Source organism: Eptesicus fuscus, chromosome 11 (assembly GCF_027574615.1).
Source record: "Eptesicus fuscus isolate TK198812 chromosome 11, DD_ASM_mEF_20220401, whole genome shotgun sequence".
In the NCBI taxonomy this organism is placed as follows: Eukaryota; Metazoa; Chordata; class Mammalia; order Chiroptera; family Vespertilionidae; genus Eptesicus; species Eptesicus fuscus.
In genome coordinates, this window is record NC_072483.1 from 75,109,612 (window position 1) to 75,127,960 (window position 18,349).

The window sequence follows — 18,349 nt, forward strand, 5'->3', positions numbered from 1 at the left end:
CAAATTTAAAAAAAATTATTCCTTAAATTGTAGCTGTTTTATGCTCTTTCCATAGGCATGATTTATTACAGTCTACTGTGCCTAGCAGGGCACACTGCATAGTTTCTACAAGAGAGATAAACTCAGGGGATACTGCAAGAGATATGTGAAGTAATAGTGAACAGAAATGTTATCTTTAAAAAAAAATAGCTAAAAGACAATTTATCTCCCCAGCCCAGAATTGAAAGTTCAGGATTCATTATGGGAGTTTTGAGGAGGGAGGGGGTGTTGGGGAGGGACAAAGTTGTGAAAGTGGGCACAAGTTCCTAACTTATTGGGAGAAAAATAGAGCTATCAATTCATATTTCAAATCCAAATGTATCAATAATTGACAAGAATATGAATGAACTGAATGTCTTTATGACCTACCCTCAGAGGTCACACATTCTTATACAGTAATTTATTGGTGACATCACACAAGTCAGCCTTGGCTCAATGTGGGAGGGTACTATACACGGACTACAGTCAATATATTAATGACTAGAAGAATAACCTTAAAAAAAAAAAGCTGCAGAAATCTTAATTGGGGAGGAGGAAGGTTCAAGACATGAGAAGGTGGGAATCGTCTGTTTAAGGGGAAAGATGACAAAAGCTTTTAGCCGATGGCAGGTGTAACAGGTTATATAAATGCACGATTACGTCACGACGCAGGGAGGCGCTGCCCTCCCACTGCGCTCGACTTCGTGGCAATCCCGAAGCCGAGTGCTGGTCTGCTTCAGTGTCACCTTTTTTATGCAGCAGCTGAAGTGATGGGAAACATTTCACTTCTCACAGAGGGAAAAGTAAGTACCAGCTTTACCCGTCCATATAGGGGGTCAACAGAAGACATTAATCTCCACCAAGGTTTTGGTCCCCGGGGACAATATGCTGTGTTCAGAAGGCAGAAAGCCAGGCCTTTTTTAACTGTGATGAACAGAAACTGAGGAGAATTGTGGCATCTCGTCAGTGCTGCTCCGTTTCTCTGGCTCACGTGATGGTTCTTAGAAGTTTCTCACAAATAATGTTTTGGGATGCGCTGAGCTCCACGAGGTCGGGATATTCCTGTATTTCTTACACACAAATGTTTATTATGCCTAGATCTTTTTCCTCCCCCAAATTATCAGAGAAAGTTCGATTAGAGGTAATGGAAGCGAGCCAGCTAGGCTGCGGAGGCTCAGAAAACTAGTTACAGAGGCAGAAGGGCCCTTGGGGCTTAGGAGAAAGGCAAAGGTAACACACCTGGGGGAGGAGGAGGGAGACGGGAAAGGCACAGCCGTGTCCCTGAGAGGGAGAGCACGCCTCAAGAACCTATATCTTTAGGACAAATTACATACAACGACTGGACACCATGAATCCAAGGTTATTATTCAGATTTATTGTCTTATTTTGTCCAAAGTATTTTCAAAATTGCCCACATGATTTTTCACCCACATAAACAAACTTAAAGCACGTGTGATGAGATTAGTGGTGAAAGAGCCGAAGACTCGTGTGAGCGAGGACTATTCCCAGTTCATCGCAGGCCTCAATCACAACCTTGTCAGCAGCAGAACCGGACGGAGCAGCAATATACGCCACGCCACTCTGTGGGGGAAAAGGAGGGGAAATAGATACTGACTTTCAGAACACAATTTTATGTTAAAACGCACACAAATCAAAATCGGCATTACCAAAGCATAAGCTAAGAATGACTCACACTGCAGACGGATTCACTCAGACAAAAGACAGAAATAACAGGACCAGAGTTATTCATACATCACATGGAGAAGTCAAACAGTTCTCTAACTATCCTGAGATAGCACAGAGAATACATAACTCACAGAACATACAATCAGCAGCAGGGTTTCTGCAAGTTTCTACATGGTGATCAATTCTCTGCACCGCACACGCATGCCACACGCCACACTTACCCTTTTAGCTCTGTCCACGTTATCCCTGAAAGGAAAGAAGGCATCCGAGCTGATGGACACTTCACTAAGCTTGCCCACCCATTCCTTCTTCTCGGCCTCGGTCAGTAATTCAGGGACTTCCTCAAACAGCGCCTTCCACTTTACCAGATCGTCATCCTGTGAGTAGGAGGGGGGGAGGGGAGAGAAAAGTTCTGACATCCTCTTTAGGACTATCTGATGCCACAATGCTGGAGGGCATTTCTCCCAAGACTTCTCCATTATAAATAGTGGCATTTACATTCAGGCTCATATTTCTAGAATCTCTCTCTCTCTTTTTTTTTTAATGCTTTAACATTTCATTAAGGAAGAAAATTGATTCTAAGTGTAGCAAATAATGACTATACCATTTACATTCTACATCAGTTTATTCCAAATATATTTTGTTCTTTAATCTCTGCTCAAGTTAAATCTACCACTTTATATTCCTGTATCAAAGCAAAACTAACACTACATTTACACCATTAGCCTCAAGTATATAGAGTCTTACTGACAAATCAAAACACAATTCATAATATTCATATTTTAAGAAGGTGCTTCCATTTTGGGTGGTTTTCTTTTGTGTGGGGGCTTAAACCACATACTTCTATTCCTGTTCACATATAAAGACCTTTCCAGGAAAATTAGAAGGGTTTTGCTTGGTAATATCAAACAGAAAAGTACACGATTAAAGTAAAAAGGAAAAGCTGTTTCAAGTACTTCAGTCACAAGGCACACTCTGCAGCCTCACTCTTCAATGACACTCACTATGCCAGTTTCCTGACCCTGAATGTAGTACTCACCCTTCAGAAAACTACTGAGGTTTTGATTACAGGACCTTTCTCTTGTTTTCCATCCAATATGTCTTAAGCACTTGCTAATATCCAGAAACTGGACTAACCCCTATTCTTTTGGCAGGCGACCTGATTCTTGCAATTTTTAATGTTCCCATACACCTTCTTCAGAACAAAAGATATTAAAGAGCATGGAATATAACAAAAGCATGAGTTGTTAGCGGTGCTTGGAGAAAATATGGGTGGAGAAGAGAGGTACTGGTTACCTGCTATCAGGCAATTTGTATGTAATGTTGAACACACACCTAACATGTAGCGTCATGCGTGGCACTGTGACTGAAACCTTAAGATGCATGAAAATCAGTCCATCCTGTCAAAAACTTATCATCAACAGGGGAACTACAAACACACAAAACTAAACCAATGGTTATAATTTGAAAAGACAGAAAATTTGTGGTGTCAGAAAGGGATGAAGAAAGTTAAATGAGAAAGAGGACAATGAGGAATTGGTAACAAGTTTAGAGCAACAATTTTAAATAATACAGAATTTCAAAATAATAGCATTTTCTCTTTGTAGTGATGAAGATAAAAGTCACACAGAAAAGTGAACATACTAACACACCCCACTCCTGGCCCAACGAGAAGCCTTGTACCTCGCCGATGGTCCCAGTAACATACTGATCGATGGCGTTGGAGATTTCTGCTCTCTTCACTCCGGTTTTGAACTTCATCGAGAGCACTCGTGGGTGATGCCGAAGCCACCAGAAGTTCGCCTTATCTCCTGCCAGGCGTGTGCAGTGGATCCGAGACTGCTGTCCTGCCCCAATGCCAATCACCTGGACAACATGGACATCGCAATGAATGCCTCTTCCAACTACACATCTGTCTCAAAGCATCTTTTGTACAGATTCCCCCAAACCCAGCTATTAATTTCGTGGAAGAAAAAAGCAGGCCAAAACAAGAGACATGGGAATGCGTTTGAAGTCATTAAAAGGTGAGGGTAAGTCAGAGGTTTATGACTACTATTTATAGTTTACCTCCTCATATTCTGCAAGTTTCTACAACTCCTGGACATCAGTAGTGAAGCATGGTCTTACTGGAACTTATTAGAACCTGAAGAGACCAGTAGCCACAATCTCCCAGGTTTCTGTCATCAGAGACTAGCAATCTTTTAAAAGTCTGAGGGTTTTCCAGGGCACACACTAATGAATATCCACCCTCCCCCTCGCCTTATGGGCCAAACGAATGCCGAGAGAAGAGCTGAAGACAGTGAGAAGAAAAAATATGGGCTGGTGGGTGGCATCATCATTTTTTACTCCTCTTCTACCAATGGTGGGGAGGGTGAATAAACCAGTTTTGTAGCAGCTGTTCTAGTCCCACTAATCCGAAATGTGCCAACCCATTCTAGGCTCGAACCGTCCACCAACTTACTCAGGAAATTCTGACAAACCCAGGAGAGAAAAATTTGGCAAATTTTCCCCCTTCAAGTTGGTCTAGCACCACAGGCAGGCGGACTTGTGAATATCACTTTGTAAAACCACAGCCCCTCGGGCGAGTGTCACAGCTCTGGTACCTGCCCGTCCTTGGCGTAGCACACGGAGTTGGACTGAGTGTACTTCACAGCAACGGTGGCCACGATGAGGTCTCGGAGCGCAGATTCCGGCAGCTGAACAGACACAGGATGGTAAGTGGCACCAGGCTTTTTAAACTTCATTTAACTTCAAGCATCTTATTTGGCATTGATTGTGATAGACTTACAAATGTGGTTAACTATTCAGGCTAAGCACTAGCGTGAAAAGATCAATATTGAACATATTTGTCATGGAACTTAGCACAAAGCCTGATGCATCACAGATTCAAACTGACACAGCTTTGCAACAGCTTTGGTTGGCTTAAGCCTGTTTACATTGTCACACACAAGATTAAGAAATACCATATCCACTCCAACACTAATACTATTTTCTCTACTATAGTGCCAGCAAATACCTGGAGGCATGATAACATTTATATTCAGAAACAAAACACTGAGAATAATTTTCAGATATTACAAAAACTGTGATGCCCACACAGCCAAGGCTGTTTGGGGAAAGTCAAACTAGGATCATGTTCTGCTTTATCTAGAATAGCCGAAGTAGAAATATTAAAAAATGCATTGTGAACTGCCAGTTCCAATATAAAACAAGTATTACAGCCTCAAAGTCACTATCTTTAATATAACGGGGAAATACAAACTGAAAAGGATGATGATCTATGTTGGAATGCTAAGTGGGCAAAGGACCTAAGCAGCAGCTAATTGAAAAACTGATGAGTCAGACTTCATCAAAATTCAGAACTTCTGCTCTGCAAAAGACGCTGCCTGGAGAGGATAAAAAGGCAAGCTACAGACTAGGAAATAATTGCAAACCACACACCAACAAAGAACTAGTGTCTAAAATATATAAACACCTGTCAAAACTCACCCACAACAAGAATCTAATTAGAAAATGTTGACAAAAGACACAGACATTTCACCACAAAGGGTATACAGATGGCAAATAAACCCATGAAAAAAAATGTCCAACGTTCGTTATTAGGAAATGCTAATTATAATGAGACAATGCCACACACCTATCTAAAAAAAAAAGGTGGTAAGAATGCAGAGAAACGGAACCACTCATACACTGCAGGTGTAAAACGTAAAACTCCCAAAACTCCCAGGAAAAGTTTGTCAGTTTCTTAAAAAAAAAAAATATGCAGCCTGGCTGGTGTGGTTCAGTGGTTGAATGCCAACCCAGAAACCTGGGGTCAATCAGCAGGAGGGGGCGTGCAGGAGGCAGCCAATCAATGGTGTTTCTCTCATTGATGTTTCTAGTTTTCTCCCTCTTCCTCCCTCTCTCTTTAAAAATCAATAAAAAACACATTCAAAAAACTAAACATGCAGCTACGGTACTATCCAGTACCCAGCAATTACATTTAACAGAAATAAAAACATATGTTAACATAAAAAACCTGTTCATGAATATACAATGAACAAAAGTGACGGAAAATGGAGAACAGATTAGTCGTTGCCCACGGTTAAGAAGGGGTAGAGTGGGAAGGAGTGTGGCTGCAAAGAGCAACAAGAGGGATCCTTAGTGATGGAAATGCAGTCTTGACTGCATCCAAGTCAATGCCACAGCTGTGATACTGTCCTATAGTTTTGTAAGACTCTACCATTAGGGAAATGGGGTACAATGTACTTGGGAGTCTGTAAAACTTCATGAAACTCTACAATTTTTTTTTACTCTCAAAATTAAAAACTTAATTAAAAACCACTTTTAGCATTTCTTAAGAATGTGTTAATAAGGTGCTAATAATGTAATATATCCTTTCCTATCTGTGTCTGCTGTCTGAGCCACTGGCTATACATCTATTCCTGTTTCTAAGAAAGATGAATGGTCAGTGCCGGCCTCCTAGATGTCCACCTTCAAGTACAACCTGGTGTTCTGGGTTAGGAGGAAGGAATAGGAGACATCAAGGAAGGGGTGCAGGTGAGGGGACCCAAACATGTTAAAAAACAGTTAAAGCAGTATTTTAAAACATGGAAGAGGAAGTAATTCTGGCATGTTCATTAATATTTAACACCCACGCTAGCTAGTTTGGCACAGTGGATAGAGCATTGCCCAGTTGACTGAAGGGTCCCAGGTTTGATTCTGGTCCAGGGCATATGCCTGGGTTGCGGGCTCAATCCCAAGTAGGGGGTGTGCAGGAGGCAGTCAATCAATGATTCTCTCTCATCACTGAAGTTTCTCTCTCTCCCTCTCCCATTCTCTCTGAAATCAATAAAAATATATTTAGAAATATCTATCTAAAAGCATAAGCCAGTAGCTATAATGCACAATGACCACATCGGGGCAGACAACACAGGAGTAGCCAACCAACAGCAACTTTGCAAGAATGCCCTCTCATCCTCTGGGAACCCTCGGGGGATGTTGGACGGCCAGTTTCGGCCTGATCCCCACAGGAAAGGTTGAGGGACCCCAAATGCCAGAGGGACCCTGCTCACTCCAGACGCCCTTCGAGCCCTGGCACCGCCCCAGGTGCAGCCAGCAGAGGGACTGCTGGAGGTTGGCTCCAGGGTGTGTCTGGCCCACCTTGCCCAGTCCTGCCCCACCAGCCACCTTCTAATTAATTTACTTTCAATGTGCACAAGTCTGTGCATCGGGCCTTTAGTATGTATCTATAACACCCACTCCTTTTACTTCTGCAGCTCTCTCAGGACCGAAACCACTCTAGACCTAATTGTGCAATCTGATGATTGAGAGGCTAGAATGTTAACAAAAACCTGTTATGTTTTTCATTGGTTAAAGGTGTGTTTTTTTTTTTTTTTTTATTGTTGAAAGTATTACATATGTCCCCTTCCTCCCCCCCGCCCCATTGTCCTCTCCCAGCCTACCCCTCCCCCCCAGGCCCAGCCTTCATCACCTGCACCCTCCCCCTCATTGTGTCCATTGGCTCTGCTTATATGCATACAAGTTCTTTGGTTAATCTCTTACCCACAACTCCCCTCCCACCCCCAGGCTTTCCCTCTTGAGATTTGATGGTCTGTGAGATTCTGTCTCTGGATCAGTTTATGTTGTTCATTATTCCTCTGACTGGCTTATTTCGCTTAGCATAATGCTCTTGAGGTCCATCCATGCTGATATAAATGGTAAGTTCTTTCTTTTTTACAACAGCATAGTATTCCATTGTGTAGAAGTACCAGTTTTTAATCCACTCATCTGCTGATGGGCACTTAGGCTGTTTCCAAATCTTAGCTATTGAAAATTGTGCTATGAACATAGGAGTGCATATGTACTTTCTGATTGGTATTTCTGAAATCTTGGGATATATTCCTAGAAGTGGGATTACTGGGTTAAATGGGAGTTCCATTTTTAATTTTCTGAGGAAACTCCATACTGTTTTCCACAATGGTTGCACCAGTCTGCATGCCCACCGGCAGTGTACAAGGGTTCCCTTTTCTCCACATCCTTGCCAGCACTTGTCCTTTGTTGATGATAACCATTCTGACTGGTGTGAGGTGGTACTTCATTATCATTTTTATTTGCATCTCTTGGATAATTAGTGCCTTTGAGCATATTTTAATATGCCTCTTGGCCTACCATGTCCACTTTAGAGAGGTGTCTACTTCAGGTACTCTACTCATTTTTTGACTAGATTATCTTCCTTTTGTTAAGTTGTATGAGTTCCCTATAAATTTTGGAGTTTCAACCCTTATCAGACATCACATTGGTAAACATGTTCTCCCATGCACTGGCTCTCTTTATTTTGTTGATTTTTTTTCTTTTCTGTGCAGAAGCTTTTTATTTTGATGTATTCCCATTTGTTTATTTTCTCTTTAGTTTCCATTGTCCTAGGAGATGTGTTGGTGAACATACTGTTATGAGTTATATCTAATATTTTGCTGCCTATGGATTCTTCTAAGATTTTTATGGTTCCCTGTCTTACGTTTAAGTTCTTTATCCATTTTGAGTTTATTGTGTAAGTTGATAGTTTATTTTCACTTATTTGTATGTATCTGTCCAATTTTCCCAACACCATTTATAGAAGAGACTGGCTTGACTCCATTGTATGTGCTTGCCTCCTTTCTCAAATATCAATTGAGCATAATGGTTTGGGTTGATTTCTGGGTTCTCTGTTCTGTTCCATTAATTTATGTCTGTTCGTATGCCAGTACCAGGCAGTTTTGAGAACAGTGGCTTTGTAATGTAGCTTGGTATCTGGTATTGTGATCCCTCCAACTTTGTACTTCTTTCTCAGGATTGCTGTGGCTATTTGGGGGTCTTTTTTTATTCCAGATGAATTTTTGGAGTTTGTTCTAGGTCTGTTAAATATGCCATTGGTATTTTAATGGGGATTGTGTTGAATCTATAGATTGCTTTGTGTAGTGTGGACGTTTTAATGATGTTGATTCTACCAACCCATGAACATGATATATTCTTCTACTTGTTTATATCTTCCTTTATCTCTTATATCAATGTCCTGTAATTTTTCAAGTATAAGTCTTCTACCTCCTTGAAATGTCCCATGTGCACTGCACTTAAGAAGAATGTATATTCCATTGTTTTGGGGTGAAATGTTCTGAACACGTCAATTAATTCCATCTGATTTAGTGAGTCACTTAGGATTGCTGCTTGATTTTTTTTTTTTCTAGAAGATTTATCCAGTGATGTCAATGAGGTATTAAAAGTCCCCTACTACAATTGTATTGCTGTCAATCTCTCCCTTGATATCTCCAGAAGTTTTTTTTTTTTAATGTATTTTGGTGCTCCTGTATTGGGTACATATATGTTTACCAGAGTTAAATCCTCTTTTTGTCTCAATCCCTTTAGTATTTTGAAGTGGCCTTTCTTATCTTTTGTTATGGCCTTCACTTTGAGGTCTATTTTGTCAGTTATAAGTATTGCTACACCAGCTTTTTTTTTTTTCATTTCCATTTGCCTGAAAATAATTTTTTCCACCCCTCAACTTTCAGTCTGTGTGAATCCTTTGTTGTGAGGTGGATCTCTTGTAGACAGCATGTATATGGGTCATGTTTTCTTATCCATTGAGCCACCCTGTGTCTTTTGATTGGAGCATTTAATCCATTTATGTTTAAGGTTATTATTGATAGGTACTAGTTTGTTGCCATTTTTATTCTTTGTGCCTGTGTCCCTTCTTCCCTTTCTATTTCTTCTTTTTACAATAGTCCCTTTAGCATTTCTTGCATTGCTGGCTTGGTAGTAATAAAGTCCCTGAGCCTATTTTTGTCTGTGAATCTCCTGATTTCACCATCAATTATGAATGATAGCCTTGCTGGATAGAGTATTTTTGGATTCAGTTCATTGCTTTGCATCACTTTGTATACTTCATTCCATTCCCTTCTGGCCAGATATGTTTCTGTTGCGAAATCATTTGATAGTCTAATGGGAGATCCCTTGTAGGTAACTTTCTGTCTCTCTCTTGCAGCTCTTAAGATTCTTTCTTTGTCGTTAGTGTTTGCCATTGTAATTACAATATGTCTTGGTGTGGGTCTTTTTGTTTTCATGTTGTTTGGAACTCTCTGTGCTTGTGTGACTTTTTTCTTCCCCAAGTGAGGGAAGTTTTCTGTCATTATTTCTTCAAATAGGTTTTCTATTCCTAGTTCCTCTTCTTGTGCTTCTGGCACCCCAATTATGTGTATGTTGCTTCATTTCATGTTATCCCAAAGCTCCCTTAAACTCTCCTCCTGCTTTTTAATGTTTTTTTCCAATTGCTGTTCAGCTTGGATTTTTTTTTCTACCCTGTCTTCTAACTTGCTGATTCGGTCCTCTGCTTTTACTGGTCTACTGTTAAAACCTTTCATTGTTCTTTATTGCAACCACATCACTCTTTATTTCCTCTTCATTCTTACATGGGACAGTGAGTTTCTCATCCAGATGGTTGAGCATCTTTAAAAACATTACTCTGAATTCTTTCTCTGTCATATTGCTTGCCTCCATTTCATTTACAAAAACCTGCTTTAAGAGAAGGGAGTGAAACATAAAGGAGGATAAAACCATCATTCTCATCCTTAAGTTCCCAAATTTCTATTAAAAATGGAGATGAAATAAGTAGAGAAGAATTTAGATAAGTGAGTAATTAAAATCATACCCTCAATCTTTGTAAATAAACACACACACACACACACACACACACACACACACACATCCAAGCTAGTACAACCAGAGGCACAAAACCTATTAAGTACTGCTTTATTTTCATACTGGACTAAATTAATTAGTCCAATAAAACTACAAGAGAAACTTTAAAAAGTCAGAGTTTCAGTAGTTTGGCACAATTGTCAACATGGGTACCATGCAATCTAGGTCAATACCCTTTCTGTATTTCTAAAGATACATTAGCCAAATAGGCTAATAAAGTAATAAAAAGGTCCCACTTTACTGTAAGCTGCTTAAAGTTACACTGCTGCAAAATACTGTTTCCATGTGGAAATTCCAGTAGCTCACAGCCTTGGCTAAGAAAAAAATTGGAAGGGCTGAAAGATATTTGTATGCAAAATGTCTACAAGTTCCTTTACTTCAAAGCACCAGTAATTTTCAAAGTTAAAAATGAAAGAATAGCCCTAGCTGGTCTGGCATAGTGGATAGAGCATTGGCCTGCGGGGTCCAGGGTTTGATTCTGGTCAAGGGCACATGCCCGGACACAGTCAATGGATGATTCTCTCCCATCCTTGATGTTTCTAACTCTCTCCCTCTCCATTCCTCTCTGAAATTAATAAATATATATTTTTTAAAAAAGAATACCCAATAAATCAATGAAGATCATGTCTTAGCCACCATATAGTTACTCACAGAACTTCCCCAATACAGAGTTTAAAGCTTATTTTCAGCAATTCTCTTTAGTCTCAAGAATCAGACCTGGGAACAGATTATAACCCATATTTCTATTACAGTGAGTGAGAGACTAATCCTCTTCAAAGAACAAGCATAAAAGCTAAACATAGAGCTAGTAAAATAGCAAGCAAAGACAGGCAAAATCTCAGAGACAGAAGGAGAAAGGAGTGTGACCATCTATGCCTTTTCCCTCAAGGCACTTTCCAAGATGCAGGCAACAAACTCAGAGGTGAATGAGCCAAGCAAGCTTTGGAGTCTTACAGGCCTAAAAGGCAAAGATGGAGTTCAGTGTATATCAGAGAAGAGTGATACTGGTAGACAGACACCTGTGGCTTTCGGCAGAACAGGGGTGAACCATAAACAGACCAGTCCTTACAAAAACTCAAGCCCAAATTCAAATTAGCTCCATTCCAGCCAGAATAAAGATGATCTACTTCCATTTGATCTGCTTTCCAGAAGCATAAGTCTACCCTCTGAAGAAAAAATAATGCCATCCAGAACCTCAAAATATCCCTATAGTCTGACTATAAACAATGACCAGCCGTCAATCAAAAAATGCCAGGCACAGGGGCAGACAAGACCAGAAAATAAGTGACACATCTGAAGTACAACATTAGACCCAGCAAAAAAAACATCCATCAAAACTGGAAGCCCAATTAAGAGATTTAAAGCTCATCTGTTTGCTTATTGTGTAACCTTGGGCAAACTTCTTAACTGTCTTCTATGTCACAGTTTTTGACCTTTATAATAGAGATGATAGTAGTTCCCTCCCACCTCCATGGAGTGCTATTGTATTCAATGATGTAATATGTAATTACAAAACAAAACAAAAACACCATTATCATCCCAGGAATATGTCCTCTTAAAAGATGACTATGAGTGTAAGAGCAAAAACTTGTCTACACAAAAACACAGATCACAGCGCTAAAAATGAAAACCACCCAAATATCCACATAGTATGTCTATACATGAATTGCTCTATGGCCTTTCAGATGGAGATGTGGATATGTTTACTGACACAGAAACATATTTGTAGCTTAGTGCATTTAAAAAGGCAAGTTACAGAACAGAATTATAAAAGACATGACTCCGTTTATGTATAAATGAAGACAAATCTCTATGTCTATTCATATTCATGGAAGCTTCTAATATGGTCTTTTATTCATTTTTTTAAGCTCTTAAGATCACCTGATGACTCAAAGATACACTAGTCATTTGCATATCAACCAATTTTAAATATGGGCCTTAATAAATGCATAAGCTTATAAATATTAAAACACGACCTACAGAATTACTAACATGCAGTTCAGATATTTTCATACTTACATCTTTATTCTTGGTAACAACATTGTTAAATAATGACCTGTCGATGACTCCATTATTCCTCTTCTGGCTTAAACAAAGACCAAAGAGAGTCCGAACTTCATTTTCATCTGGATTGTAAGATTGGTCCATCTGATTACAAATATGAAGAGTTAAAAGTAATACATCTACATCCCTCAAAAATCTTCATTTCATTTATATCCAAAGGATTTCTTTGTAAGCAAGTTTATTTTTAATATATATTTTGTTGATTTCAGAGAGGAAGAAACATCAAAGATGAGAGAGAATCATTGATTGGCTACTTCCTGCACACCCCCTACTGGGGACCGAGCCCGCAGCCCAGGCACATGCCCCTGACTGGAATCAAACCCCAGACCCTTTCTTTAGTCCACAGGCCAATGCTCTATCCCCTGAGCCAAACCAGCTAGGGCTATTTTTTCCCTATTTTAGCATACCTAGCATCATTTCAGTATAGGTATGAAAGAAAGGCCAGGCACTAATCATTTGTGCCAAAAATTTTATAGGTTTTACAACTCTGTAGGGTATTGGGGGTTTGCATTTTTTTATATAACATTAGAACCAATAGTTTCAGTGAGTGCATTTTTTATTGCATTAACTAAAAGCACTATCTATACAACCCTTTTGAAACATTAACAGATGAAACAAAATATGCTAACAAACAGGCAGTGGCACAAAAATTAAATTCTAATTTTCTGAAAATCTATTATAAAATACCCAACACTTGAATTACAAGTTAAAAAGAAGTTAAAAGGTGTAAACCAGGACTGGTAGTCTGATGTCTTTGCTAATTGAAAGGGGATATGTCACTTATTGCTCTTTCTCTCCTAGATCTTGAGCAAAAGATAATAAAATGTGGGAATAATCTGTGTACGATCAGTCTGTCCATAGATATTTTTCTAAACGTGACAGTATTTCTTCACTTATCCTTTGGATGATCTTTTACTTAAAAAGCACTCATATGTAGCCCTAGTTGGTTTGGCTCAGTGGATAGAGCGTCAGCCTGTAGACCGAAGAGTTGTAGGTTCTTCGATTCCAGTCAAGGGCAGGTACCTCCGTTGCAGGCTCCTCCCCGGCCCAGGCCCTGGTTGGGTGCCTGTGGGAGGCAGCCAATCCATGTGTTTATCTCACATTGATATGTCTCTTCTCTGTCTTTCCCTCTCTCTAAAAAATCAATGGAAGAATATCCTCGGGTGAGGATCAAAAAAAAAAAAGCACTAATATGTATACTTACAAGCAAATCCTCATGTTAATTATGCTTACTTTACATTTTCCTGGATTCTAAAATGATCCTTTTTCCTTTGTATTATACAATTTCTTATACTGGGATGTGCCCTATTATTAGCGGATGTCAAAAGAAACCTGTCATTGGTCAGGTAGAGGAATTACATTGTTCCATGGTTGTCATTATGTGTCCATATGCAAACAGCCAAATTCTCAAAGTACTGAGGAAGCTCCAGAAGCCTTTTCACACCTTTGAATATGAAACTATCAGTTGCTGAAGAGGTCATGCTGATGAGCTCAGGGTTTGGAGAAGGTTCTCCATGTTACTACACATAACCACTAATAGCCGTATGTACTTAATACTCTTAAGTAACAACACAGGACACGATTAAGAAATTAGAGAACACAATGGCAGCTAACTGAATGGTTGAATTTGTTATCAAGTAGCTTGGACAAAAAAGTATGCACCAGTATATTTAAAATGTTACCTTTCCTTAAAAAGCTGATGTGGAATCTATGGTGAATGACACAATTATTGGCATCTTACAATGAAGGGTAAGTACTCAACAACTTCCATTATATGGAGCTGAGATTCTATAGACTTTCTGACATCAATACTTACTGAAAAACAGCAGCATGAGTTTTTACTTTCAACTCAATTAACTCTTTGCTTTATCATTGTAAAATAAAACTATGGGCTAGTTTCCCTAATACTTAAGAGCTTGTAAAAATCAGTAAGAAAAAAAATCTCAACAACCTATTAGAAAAATAAGCAGAGTATGGCAGACAGTTCATAAGAAGAAAGTAAAAATACTCTTAAATGTAGAAAGATGTTTACCCCATACAGAATGAGAAATTAAAATTGCAATGAGATGCCGTTTTCATCTATCTTACTGCTGAGATGAAAAAGTTTAAGAACACAGTGGTGGCAATGGCATTGAGAAATAGGGAACCTTACACATCCTCATTAAGACAAAATTTGTTGTACAATATCTAGGAGAAGTATCAAAATTATAGCACTGATGTAATTTCTCTCCTAAGACTCTTTCCCTGGTAATTCATTGCAGGGATTGTGTGGCAGCTAAAGAATGATAACTGCGTAGATAAGACACACAGACATAGGACAAAATTCCAAGGTGGTGAAGCATTGTGTTTATTCGGGGGGGGGGGGGGGAAGGGGGAAAAAATGCACATAATTGCTAAACATGTATTTTAAAATTAATATTTCAAAAGAAATATTTCAAATTTCAAAAGAAATTTTAAATACTAGATGCTCCTAAACAAGGTAACCATGGCAGAGGGAAGGTTGGGAGACTTTTCTTCAAATGGCCTGTAATACCTTTTGAATAGAAAACCGTGTAAATACACTATTTGAACCGCTTAGAAATTTATTATTAAGAGTAAGGAAGGTACCCTCATCTTAAACCCAGTAATAGTTTAAAAAAAGAAAAAGAAAAAGGCAGGATTCAGGAGTGTCAGCAAGGACAGATTAAATGTGGGGGAAAGGACACAAAATGAAAGAGCATTGTTTCAGACATGAAATTCACTAACCTGAAGAACACAGTAGTTCCCATTTTTCTTTTTAGAAAGTATTTTCAAAGCTTCTTCTTCATATCCTGGGGCAATAATACCATCAGATACCTATAAATAAGTATTTTCTGTTTTAAAAAATTACAAAACACCTGATCAAATGCTGCCACATATTCTGTTTTCTACCTCCAACAGATAATGCTAATCCAGCAGGCCCTCAAATAATGTCATTTTGTGGATGAGATGCCAGAGGGACTTAATCTTATTTAAGTCATTAATTGGTTTCACTATACATCATTTTGCTTAAAGTCACAGACCCTATCTACAACCTTAAGTGAGGACATACTTACTGTACTAGATAGGGAAAGATAAGCCTGTTAGAATATAACTTTCTATAGCTGAACTCATCTCATCTGCTGTCCTTTCAAAGTTTTTGGTTGTCATTTGCATTTTAACCAATATATGAATGATTTGCTCTAATACCCTTAGGAAGAAAAATGATTACTTACTATTCTGTTCATGGGGTGGTGTTTTGCACTAGAAAGAGCATGTTCTGGTTGGAGATGACAGTGGTCATGGGAAGAATCCCTAAATATTGTCAAGCCACATGTCCCTTTAAGCCTTCACTTCTACCTTTTTTTTCCCCCTCTTTAAGCTATTTGAGCTATCTTTTTTTTTTTTTTTTTTTCTGTCTCCTCACTCCCAGCACCACCCTCACTTTTCTGGAATACTTGTTTGGTACTCAGATTAGTTTTTCAGAGTAGTTTATAATCTTTCCCATTATACAATCTCTTTTGTTATAGACTCATGGAGCTTTACAGTAAAGTTCATTATTGCATCACCATCCAAGATGGCATCCTTTGCTTTTCAGAAAAAATAACTTTGGAATTAAGATAACAATTATTAGAAAATTTAAAAGAATTAAATAAGTTAATTAAAACTTTATCTTCACAGCCAAATATGTATTTGAAACATTAATTCACTAAATCTAGAAATTATAATTCAGTCAAGATTCATGTTCTACATAACATATGATCATTCTAAATGATAAATTAATTTATACATGGTATAAATATAACTATTATAGGTTACGGTTTCAGTAAACACTGAACAAATAAAGTTTGACTCAGTCATATATGGATCAAGATACATGAATGCCCACTAACCTCTCTGGAGATAATTTTGGCAGTAGGGACATCACATATATCAGATAGGGCAACAAAGTCACCAAATGAAGACATCCTATCGGCCCCTGAAAATAAAAATTAAGATAGTGGGTTTTTTTTAAGTTTTGTGGCCACATGGTTTCTCGTGTGACCACTGACCTATGTAGTTCTAAACCAGCCATTGACACAACATCGACAAAGGGATGTGGCCCTGTTCCAATCAAACCATTTACAAAAAGCAGGTGGCGGGCTAGATCCTGTCCATGAACCATAGTTTATTAACCCCTGTTATAGAAGGTAAACTATAACATCAGGTTTCTTGATAATCTCCCATAAATGTTATAATAATATTCACAGGTTATTAAACTCACAAATTAGATATGTATGAAACATAATTCTAACCAAATTCAGTATAGCTGAGAATAACCATGCAATTTTAGTCATATATTAAGCAATTCAAATGCATTCAACAGCCTAATCTGAAATTACATGCATCAGATTCCAATTATGTTTCCATTTATTACATTAAAATGCTAACATACTTCTATAAACAAATTTATTCTGAGGCACTCATACAATCATTCAGAAGTATAAATAAAAAAGATAATTTAAAATCTTATAATGAAACAGAGTTGTTACTATTTTATTCTATTTCAGATAAAACATTGCTTTTTCTGTTAAAAAAAACAAACAAAACGAACACCACAAAACCCCCGTTATTCTTCTGACCTCTTGCTCGTGCATATGCAGTCGCTATGGGTGTGAGGGTTTTATACATGTCATAGACCATGCACACTTTGGCCTCATCTTCACTAAGGGGAACTCCAACAGCAGCGCCTGATGGAGAAAACCATAAAATAAGCTAAAAACTTCAAGTTATTACTTGTCAACTCGTAAATCAAGGCAAAATTTTTCTTAACATTGTCTACGCAGCATAATTTCTAGCACCTGTGCCAAATTAAACAAAAATCTGCTTGGCCAGATAATCCTATATAATAAAAGCCTAATATGCTAAGTATCTGGTTATCTGGTGACTGGTCGCCTGATCAACCAATCAAATCGTTATATGCTAATAATATGCTAAGGCTGCTCAACCACTCACTATGATGTGTACTGACCACCAGGGGGCAGACGCTCTGCCTGGTAGGTTAGCTTACTGCTAGGGTCCGGCAATGGGGAATGAGCGAGATGGGCCGTATACACCCTGGAGCCCTCCCGCAGCTCTCTCTGGCTCCATTGTGCACTGATGGGGTCCCTTGGCCTGGCTTGCGCCCTCACAAACTGAAACCTCTCAGGGGATGTTGGAGAGCCGGTTTCAGCCCGATCCTGCAGGCCACTGCCTTTGGGAGGGCATCAGATGCAGAGCTCACTGCTGGTGAGCACTGCTTCGGCAGCACGAGACTGATTGGGTACGAACCCGTGGCAGACGCAGTGGGGCCGGGATGAGCAGGAGCTGCAGGTGGCATTGGACTGTGGGTTTCAGCCTGATCCCTGCAGGCCACCCAGAGGGGCCCCACCCGTGCACGAATTCATGCACTGGGCCTCTAGTTAAAGAATAGAGTTGTAGGGGAGGTGGGAGAGAACCTCCCCTCTCTGGCCTCTGAAAACAGAGCCACGTGTCTGAAGTTGGCCAGCCCCAGGCATGTGTATGAAGCTGGTTTACTTCATTACTGACTCTCTATCCTGCTTCACACCATATGACGTTTACTTCTTCCCAGCTCAAGTCACTTTAACATTGAATCAACATCAGAGGACGAATTTATGTGTTGGACTGTCAACAGATCTGGTGATGTTGACTTAAATGTAAAAAAGCAGAAAAGTATCTCACACGATGGCTCTAAAGTTACAGATAAAGTGTCCTAAGAATAACTTCTTTAGGCCGCTCAGTTCCATCTTCCAACATGTGGGCAACTATTTAGTCACGCTGCATTAAGTCATTTTACTTTTTTCTTTTTTAAAACTTCATGTTTCCACTCCCAAGA

At 39.1% G+C, this 18,349-nt stretch overlaps 1 protein-coding gene across 2 annotated transcripts in view; it reads right to left on the reverse strand.

Annotated features, from left to right (window-relative positions):
* Positions 1-1,371: 1,371 nt before the first annotated feature.
* Positions 1,372-18,349, reverse strand: part of ATIC (5-aminoimidazole-4-carboxamide ribonucleotide formyltransferase/IMP cyclohydrolase) — a 29,479-nt gene continuing 12,501 nt past the window's right edge. For both annotated transcript variants that reach the window (XM_054723349.1, XM_054723348.1), the window contains 8 exons: positions 17,097-17,204; positions 16,368-16,453; positions 15,223-15,312; positions 12,433-12,561; positions 4,308-4,400; positions 3,388-3,570; positions 1,926-2,081; positions 1,372-1,599 (listed from right to left, as the gene is read on the reverse strand). In XM_054723349.1, the coding sequence (XP_054579324.1) occupies positions 1,480-1,599; positions 1,926-2,081; positions 3,388-3,570; positions 4,308-4,400; positions 12,433-12,561; positions 15,223-15,312; positions 16,368-16,453; positions 17,097-17,204 (965 nt within the window). In that variant the 3' untranslated portion in view covers positions 1,372-1,479. The remainder of the gene's footprint in view (positions 1,600-1,925; positions 2,082-3,387; positions 3,571-4,307; positions 4,401-12,432; positions 12,562-15,222; positions 15,313-16,367; positions 16,454-17,096; positions 17,205-18,349) is intronic.